This window comes from Perognathus longimembris, unplaced genomic scaffold (assembly GCF_023159225.1).
Source record: "Perognathus longimembris pacificus isolate PPM17 unplaced genomic scaffold, ASM2315922v1 HiC_scaffold_167, whole genome shotgun sequence".
NCBI lineage: Eukaryota > Metazoa > Chordata > Mammalia > Rodentia > Heteromyidae > Perognathus > Perognathus longimembris.
In genome coordinates this window covers 35,123-44,849 of record NW_025956694.1, presented here as the reverse complement: position 1 = coordinate 44,849, position 9,727 = coordinate 35,123, and the positions used below count along the sequence as shown (strand labels likewise).

The window sequence follows — 9,727 nt, the reverse complement described above, 5'->3', positions numbered from 1 at the left end:
AGGACATTTGTTTACTAGCATCTCAGCCACTACCCAGAATTGCTTTGCTATGTCCACTTTGCTATGTCTGCTGGAGTACATTCCTATGTTAATCAACCTCATCCTGTCTTTACTGCCATCAGATGTGGTGAACTTCAAAGCCTCCTTGTTCTTGAATTTTAGCAACCCTATGCTATTTCCTGGTTCCTAAACTGCATATAAGCTGCAAGTTAAGAATAAACGTGGCTGCAGTCTTGAGTTACAATCTTAAGCTGCAGACCTCCCGAACCCCATTTTTTGTCTCTTGTCTTCTTTTTTTCTCTTGTCTATCTTTCTTTTTCTTTAATCCTCACCCCCTCAATCAGGATTCCCTTTTCACTACTGGCTGGCTCCGGCAAAGGCCCAGGCCCCAATATCAAGGGCCAGCCTTGATATCAAGTCCAGGCCTCGATTTCTAGGCCCAGACACCAAGCTCAAGTCCCAGGCCCTGGGATCTTGTCCCTGGCCTCCATTTAAACGTTCATGCCTGATATCATGGTCCAGGGCCCAATTTTAAAGACCAGTCCCTGAGTTCAAAATCAGGCCTGAATTTTAGTTCCTCCCTGGGGACATGGCTCGGAGTTCATTTCCCAGGCCTGGATTCAAATTTAGGGCCCAAGTTCATGTCCCAGCACCTGAGTTCAAGTACTGGGCCTTGAGTTTGAGAAACTGGCCTGAGAGTAAGGAAAAGGCCTATTTTCAAGTCCCAAGCCCTGGGTTCAAGGCCTGGACTTTGAATTTAAGGCTCAGGCATAGAATTCATGTTCCAAGACCCATGTTTAAGTCCTAGGACCTGATTTCAAGGTCCAGTCCCCAGATCAATTTCCATGCATTGGGTTTAAGTTCCAGACAAGAGTTAAAGGCACAGGCTAAGAATTCAATCCAAGGCCTTGAGTTCAAGGCCCAGAACTCCAATTCAAAGACCAGGCCATGAGATCGAGTGTCAGTCTCTGATTTCTAGAACTAGGTTCATTGTTCACTACTTCCATGGCCTAGGCCTTGAGGTCAAATCCAAGGGCTGAATTTCAATCTTTAGGTGCAGACCTCAAATCCCAGGCTTTGATTTCAAGTCCCAGGCCTCTAGTTCAAGTCCCAGGCCTTGAGTTCAAGACACATGCTTTGAGATCCAGGCCCAGGTGCCCAATATAAGGCCCAGGTCTAGGGCTAAATTCCAGGCCCCACTTCAATCTTAGGCCCAAGTTTAGGGCACAGGCCCTGTGCTGAATTCTCAAGTACTGACTTCTCCTAGGCCCCAACTTCAAGGCCCAAACTTAAAGTCCCAGGACTCCAGTTGCAGTCCCAGGCCACAGAGTTTCAGTGGTCTCCAAATTCCAGACCTGGGCCTTGAGTTCAATTCCTAAGCCTGGAGTGCTAGTCGAATGCTAGAGTTCAAGGCCCAGGCTCTGAATTCAATGTCCAGGCCCCAGTTCAAGTCCTGGCCTTGAGTTCAACAGCCAGGACTGATTCCAAGTCCCAGACTCTGAGTTCCAGTTCTTGGCCCCAAGTTGAAATCACAGGACATGAGTTCAAAGCTTAGGCCTCAATTCAAGGCCCTGGCCTCAAGTTCATGGCCCAGACTCCAGATTCAAGGCCAAGGCCCTATCTTGAGTTCCACCCTCAGAGGTCCAGTTCTAGGCTCTGAGTTGAATTCCAGTCCCCAATTTCAAGGCTCAGCCCTGATATCAAGGTCACCCAATTTCACACCCATGACCCTGAATTTCAGTTCAAGGTCCTAAGTTCAAATTCCTGTTACTGAGTTAAAAGCTTAGGCCCTGATTTGACGGCCAAGGCCCACAATTTAAGTGCATGGCCTTCAGATCTAGTCCCAAGATTCTAAGGCTCAGGCCGCAAATTATAGTCCCAGGCCTCGAGTTCATGTCCTAAGACCTGAGTTCAGCACCAAGGCCTTATGTTCAAGTACCATGCTCTGAAATTAAGTCCCAGCCTGTGAATTCAATCCCAAAACATCATTAACCACTGGGACCCTGAGTTCAAATCCCAAGCCTTGAAATAAAGTCCCATTCCCTGGATTCAAGTCCCAGGCCCATTGTTCAAAGCCTATGCACGTAGTTCAAGTTCCAGGTCTGAATTTGGGCCCAAGGCACCAAGTTTAAATTGCAGGCCCTGAGTTCAAGTTCCACGCCCCCATTTAAACTTCCAGCCCTATCAAAATAGTTCAGTAGCCAATTTTGTTTATTTTATTTAAATTTTTTTTTGCCAGTCCTGGGGCTTGAACTCAGAGCTTGAGCACTGTCCCTGGCTTCTTTTTTTGCTATACCATTGACTTCCCTATTTACTGAAAAAGCATTTGCTGGAGCAGCTGGGCAAACAATTCTCCCCAGGGAGGCTCTATACAGGGTGGGGGGGTGGGGAGAGTCTCATGACAAAGTGGCTTCCTTTGGCCAACAAACACAGGAGATTCTTTTAATGGAGATTTTTCCACATAGGTCTATTAGTTTGCTAGGAAAGATAGCCTCTTTAACAAATAGTGCTGGCAAAACTGGTTCAACACCTGCAACAAACTAAAACCAGATCCCTATATATCACCCTGCACCAAAATAAATTCCAAATGGATCAAAGACCTTGAAATTAACAGATACCCTGAAAACACTAAAAGAAGGAGTAGAAGAAACACTTGGGCTCCTTGGCACAGGATGGAACTTCCTTAACAAAGACCCAGAAATGCTACAAATCAAAGAAAGGATGGACAAAGGGGACTGCATCAAACTGCAGAGCTTCTGCAGGGCAAAGGACATAGCTCGCAAGATAAACAGAAAGCCCACAGATTGGGAAAAGATCTTTACCAGCCATACAATGGACAAAGGCCTCATCTCTAAAATATATGCAGAACTAAAAAAATAAAATTCCTCCAAAACAAAATCTCAAAGAATCAACAGCCCCCTCAACAAGTGGGCTATATAGTTAAAAAGGGACTTCTCTGATGAGGAAATGAGAATGGCCAAGAGACATATGAAAAAGTGGTCTACATCACTGGCCATAAAAGAAATGCAAATCAAAACGACATTGAGATTCCATCTCAACCCAGTAAGAATGTTCTATATCAAGAAAACTAACCATAATAAATGTTGGAGGGGGGCTGCGTGCGGCCCGCGCGCGGTGAAGGCTCGCGGCCAACCGCCCCGTTGCCCGCCGCGGCCGGCCGGCGCACGCCGCAGTCGGAGACGATGGTGGGCCGCAGCAGCGCCATCGCCGCGGGCGTGTGCGGGGCCCTCTTCATCGGCTACTGCATCTACTTCGACCGCAAGAGGCGGAGCGACCCCAACTTCAAGAACAGGCTTCGCGAGCGAAGAAAGAAACAGAAGCTTGCGAAGGAGAGAGCTGGGCTTTCCAAGTTACCTGATCTTAAAGACGCTGAAGCTGTTCAGAAATTCTTCCTTGAGGAAATACAGCTTGGTGAAGAATTACTAGCTCAAGGGGAATACGAGAAGGGTGTGGACCATCTGACCAACGCCATCGCCGTGTGCGGGCAGCCACAGCAGCTGCTGCAGGTGTTACAGCAGACTCTGCCGCCTCCCGTGTTCCAGATGCTTCTGACCAAGCTTCCCACCATTAGTCAGAGAATTGTAAGTGCTCAGAGCTTGGCCGAAGATGATGTGGAATGAGAAATAACAGCATAATAAAGTATCAGTTAAAATGATTTGCACATTCTTAACCTGGAGGTTGAACAGCCCTGGGGGAGTGAGGGCAAATACCTTTGTCAGAGACTGTCCTACACCGAAATCTACCAAAGTGAAAGTTGGCTTTGTGTAGATCCATGTGTCCAGTTTTATTTATTTTTCCCAGTGAAGTGTGTTTTGATAGAGAGCCTTTCCTTTTATAAATACACTGAGTTAACAAAATATCATGGGTTTCGTTGATTCCTTAAGACCTGCCATTAAGATGTCCATGTAGCAGAGCATTAGCTAGGTTAAATAGAGCGCCCAGGAGAGGGGCGTTGCTGAGGGAGGGAGTCCACGAGCACGTGCATAGTTAGGACCGGTGTGTGCTAGCACACCGCACCCTCGGCACGCACGGCCATGCCCACCGGGTCGGAGCCGCGGCGCCCGGGGCCCCGGGCCTGGGCCTCACCTTTTGTGTTCCAAGTTCGCATGCTTGCCTGGCTCAGTGTTTCCCAATGGATTTTTTTATTGCCATAACTGCCTTGTGGATTTTCCCTGAAATTAGGTGATTGTCACTATTGTGTAACCGCAGCTTCCCTGTAGGATGCGCTGCTTGTAGAATGGCTTCCCGTGTGCTTCCCCCTGTATCCCCCCTTCCCGTGGGTTAGTCTGTTGTGTGGCAGTGGGGTGACAGGCTGGCGGCCGGGGCTGGGGGGGGATCCCGCTCCCCTGCCGCGGCCCTGTTCAGAACCGAGAATAAAGCTCTTCTTCTACCCAAAAAAAAAAAAAAAAAATAAAATAAATAAATAAATAAATAAATGTTGGAGGGGATGTGGCCAAAAGGAAACCCTATTTCACTGTTGGTGGGAATGTAAACTGGTTCAGCCACTCTGGAAAGCAGTATGGAGATTCCTCAGAAGGCTAAACAGAGCTCCCCTATGACCCAGCAGCCCCACTTTTGGGTATCTACCCAAAAGATCACAAACAAGAACACACTAAAGCCACCAGCACAATTTGTCATAGCTAAAGTATGGAACCAACAAAGATGCCCCTCAGTAGATGAGTAGATCAGAAAAAAGTGGTACATATACACAATGGAATTTTATGCCTCTATCAGAAAGAATGGCATTGCCCCATTTGTAAGGAAATGGAAGGACTTGGAAAAAATTATACTAAGTGAAGTGAGCCAGACCTAAAGAAACATGGATTCTATGGTATCCCTCATAGGGAATAATTAGTACAGGTTTAGGCTAGTCACAGGAGAGGATCACAAGAGCCTAATAGCTATGCCCCTATGAATGCATAAGATAATGCTAAGTGAAATGAACTCCATGTTGTGGAAACGAGTGCTATATCACTGTTGTAATTATTTTCAACATGCCATGTGAAATCGTAGCTTCTATTGTTGATGATCCTCTTGTATCCCCTTCCTGTGGTTGTACCTGCACTATCACTGTATCATCTGAGTACATTGCAAACTGTATATACTGGTATTAGAATTAGGAAAGTGAAAGGGAATACCAAAATCGAAAGACACAGGATAAAAAGACAAACGACTACAAAAGCAATACCTGCAAAACTGTTTGGTGTAAACCAACTGAACAACTCATGGGGGGAGAGGGAAAAGGTGAGGGGAGGAATGAGGGAGGAGGTAACAGTACAAGAAACGTATCCAATGCCTAATGTATGAAACTTTAAAGTCTCTGTACATCACATAGACAATAAATAAGAAAAAAAATTAAAAAATCAGATTCCTCCTCACATAAAAAAAACAAAAAAGCAATCCCATGAGCATAAGCATACAAACTAGCATGCACATGGACACCAGATTGTGTACAGCCAGCAGCTTGCTTGTGCACACCAGGAGGCTTATGAGAACTTGCAAGCACATTTACATGCATAGCAGCAGTCTCAATTACACCACAAGCTCCAAATTAACCATAAGGCCCCCATGAGCCCAAATGCACACAAGTAGAGGCATGTTCACCCTATGGGAATGCAAGCCTGCATGCGATCCAGTAGGGGTTAAGTATGCAAACCAGGAGGTCCACATGTGGCACTTTGTAGACCAGTATGTTCAGGTGCAGCAGGAGACCTCTCTATACCAGTTGGCCCATGAGCACCTAGGGATAAGTTGAGCCAGCAGGTACACATAAGCATGTGGAGGGTCCACTGCACAAGTAGGCATGCAAGAGGCCCATAGACCATGGCAGGGACTATTCCAGTTGTTTCAGATATGAATTCAGATAATCTGTAGACACTGAAAACCTGACATCTTGTTTTTCTATCATGATGAAATTTCTTTGTCTTGTCTAGTGGCTCTACGACATCTGTGACAATATGTATGAAAGTGGGAATGACTGACATGTTCCAGATTACAGAATGAAAACTTTCCTTTGTTTTCCTTATTACAACGTTAGTTGGTGGTTTAATACAACTGGACACATTTTACCACCATGTCATTTCTACCAACACTTTAGTTTTTTAAAAATCCTGTACATGGGCTGGGAATATGGCCCAGCGATAGAGTGCTCACCTGGGTTTGATTCCTTAACACCACATATATAGAAAAGCCCAGAAGTATCCCTATGGCTCAAGTGGTAGAGTGCTACTAGCCTTGAGCACAAAGAAGCCAGGGACAGTGCTCAGGCCTTGAGTTCAAGCCCCAGGACTGGCAAAAAGAAGAAAAGAAAAAAATCCTATATATATACAGAAACTCATCAGATAACTTTTCTACATCTACTGAAGGTTCATGGATATGAGAGTAGCTTTGAGCATTATAAAGCAGGATCAAAGGGAATGTTAGCCCTTTGGTGTCAGGATAGAACGCAAGTTAGAGGACCCAAGAGTCAGATGAGTCTGAAGCTACCAACCACTCTAAATACTGTATGCATCAACCCATACTGGATATCAGTGACACAGGGCTTAGCAATCACAGTCAAAACAACACAGGATTCGAGCCAGATGGAGGCAATAGCAGTGGCAGGCCCATGTGCAACATTTGATGAGTGTTTGGCTAACATTCTTCACTACTGTAGTTGCAAGGAATCACTAGGTTGTTATACTCATTCATACACACAAACATGCATAGTCATACACGCATCAAGAACACTGGTAACACCACAGAGGTTTACACACCTCCATAAAAGTGTGTTCTTCTGGTAGACTGTACACACTATACTGTATTTTTACATAAAAATTCTGACGGCAAATTCACAGACATATACAAATATCAAAAAATTCTGCAAACCAACATATGGTTCCTGAGCTCAGAATATGTGCAATGTGCTGTAGACATGGAAGCATATTACCAAGGCACTTAAATGGCACAAAAAACTTCACCATGACTTTCCATACACATCCACACCCAGACTATGGTTAAGATTTACTTAAAGTCGTGGGGGAATATTATCTCTAGTATGGGAATCTGAAATCTCTGACTAAGATAAATGAAAGCACAATACAAGAGAAAAGACTCTGCTGTTAACTGCTATTGTTACACTGAGATATGCAATTAGCAAAATTGGGAATGAATGTGGGATTATTTTAAGCCCATACCTGTACAGGAATATACTTGGTTCTACAGGTTTTTGTGACAGAGATTCAGTTTATGTTGATGATCTGAAATTTCACAAGGACACTACGGTAAAAACCAAAAAGCAAAAAGATTTATAAATTGGAATATATCTGTGAAAATGTGTGGAAATCACTTAACAGAAAGAGAATGAGGGAAAGTATACAGGAAAATATCCATGTTTGAGTAATAAAATTCTACACTAATTTAAATCACATGCTAATCCTATGATGCAAAAAGCAAGAAAGCCAGTGCAGGAAGGCAGGGATGCCCTTAGGTCTAGGAGTTTTTTAAAATTAAGAAACAAATGCCAGAGGCTTTTATACTGTGTCCTGGGTGGTGCTAATTTAGTGTGGCCATATTCACCAGCCACAGGTGTTGTAGGCAAAGAAGCAGGAGTCATTGATCAGACAGAAAAACAATTGAAGCTGAATATAAAGGAGCTGTTGGCACCCAAGAACAGAACACTTAGCAGCAGAAAGTATGACAAAAAGACCACACCAATGAGCACCCTTAGGAGACCCAGCTGGAACAATCAAGGTGTTGTGCCTGAAAATCCTTGAATGGAATTTAGAGGACTGGATGCACAGCTTACGAGTGCCTAGAATGTCTACTGATAAAGCTTGCGTGGAAGTCCACATTGCACCTGTAGCACACAGAGGCCACCATGTTGGGAATTACTGGTGTGTGGTCCCTGGATAGAACGAAATGTGTACTTCAGGATGCAGGAGAGAAGGAGGATGAGGTGTCTCCAAAGATCAGAAGATGAGCTCAGGCCATTATCACAAAAACATGGACACAAAAACTTGTGTGGGTCTTACTGGCCCCTACCATATGCAGTATGTGTAGTGATGAAGGTTGTGTGAACAAAGCAGGAAAGGAAGGGCCACAACAAACCCTTCATTATGAACTTACATTGGATGCATACGTGGTCTGTGGGGTGAATTGCAAGGACAAATGGTATGCTTAGCCAGAATACTCAACAAATTCACACAAGTTCAACAAAGCAAGGTGGTCGAGTCTGGAGGTCACATTGCCCACTGCTAGTGTCAACTGCAATACATGAGTTCCTAAGTATGCAGGCTACAATAAACACCTAAAAATTTGTGACCAGGGTATGTCTCTGTGACACAGTGTGACTACAGGCTAATTTCACAGTATCCCTGTGTTACCCACAGTGATAAACATGTCCAGCCATAATGTAGGAGCAGAGCACACCTTGCATCCCTGTGTAGAAGCCATCACATGAAGTCCTGGTAGGCATTTGGAATCATAGGGGACTCATTTTCTTCCTAAGGCCATCAGAGAGTATATTAGAGATGTCTTTGTATCTGAATAAGAGCCAAAGCCGAAGAGCACTAGAGTGGGAAGGGTACAGTTCCCAACCATCCCTCAATACTCCTGACACACTATTCTTCCTCTGAAGAGTGTTTGCAGACTCTCCTATAGCATCTGTGAGTAGGGAAATCTCCTTACCCATCCTCATTGGCTCACAGCACCTCAGAGAATGAGTGAATTTTGTACAGGGTTACATCTAGAGGTTAATGCTGAATCCAAGCATGTAGGTTTTCTCAGAATAACTAGGAAAATTTTCTTTTGCTTCCTCACCAGCCTCGAATGCAGAATATTAGGCTCAACCATCCATCACTCTAGGACAATATTTCTACATTTACCTTTTGCCACAGTCCCAAACTTCCAGAGATTAAGTGATACATAAGAAGAATCAGCTCTTTGTCATGGCCACCGTGTGTTTCCCTAGTCACAAAGTGTGCTTTGAAAGATCATTTTGTTGGGTAGGGAATGTGATCCTATTATCACTATTTCCTTCACATTGTAGTTTGTTTCTGGTATTATTCTACTATTTCTTCTGGGAGTATGAGAATGAAGACACCATGTATAGCATTTTACAACATCAATCTTCAAGAGTTTCCTGGCAACACTCATGGGGACTGATATTCTGATCTTAGGTCTCTCTGTGAGTCACCACTAATGAAGCTGGTGTTTATTCCTTAACAATTGGGGCATAGGTTCTAAAGCTTCCCCTGACCTGAACCCCCATCTGAGATCACCAGGGAGCTGTGGGTCAATCCACAGCACTACTAAAGTAGGAAAAAAAAAAACAGAAAAGGAAAAGAAACAGTGAGGTGGGGAAGAAGCCAGAGGTGGAATATGACCGCCTGCTGATCTCAGAAACAGGACATATCAGGCCATATGACAGAAAGAATAGATATGAACACAGGGACACTGTAATGTAACATAGTTGGCATGAGGAAGCATGGTCAGCGTGAGTAAGGAGACTGGTATTGGGAAAAAGGAAAACCTAAACTTTTATGGATTTACTCTTTATTGCCATTACACTCATACTGCCTGTTCCCCTATCCATTCTTGCCTGTCTTACCTAGGTCATTCTTACTCCTCACAGGTATACAAGGCATCGTTAGCAGTTCTTACTTATTCCAAAAATGATAATATAAATCATCATTGATTTATCTGTATCAGTCCTCAGGCTATTGAT

The 9,727-nt window shown here is 44.3% G+C and overlaps 1 protein-coding gene across 1 annotated transcript; it reads left to right on the top strand.

Annotated features, from left to right (window-relative positions):
• Window positions 1-3,119: 3,119 nt before the first annotated feature.
• On the top strand, window positions 3,120-3,676 carry LOC125344610 (mitochondrial import receptor subunit TOM20 homolog). Its single transcript, XM_048337064.1, has one exon. The coding sequence runs from the start codon at window positions 3,204-3,206 to the stop codon at window positions 3,639-3,641; it is 438 nt and encodes a 145-aa protein (XP_048193021.1). The 5' UTR covers window positions 3,120-3,203; the 3' UTR covers window positions 3,642-3,676.
• The last annotated feature ends 6,051 nt before the right edge of the window (window positions 3,677-9,727 follow it).

Excerpts from the sequence above, each read along its gene's own strand:
- LOC125344610 (XM_048337064.1), top strand. The coding sequence starts at position 3,204 with ATGGTGGGCCGCAGCAGCGCCATCGCCGCGGGCGTGTGCGGGGCCCTC.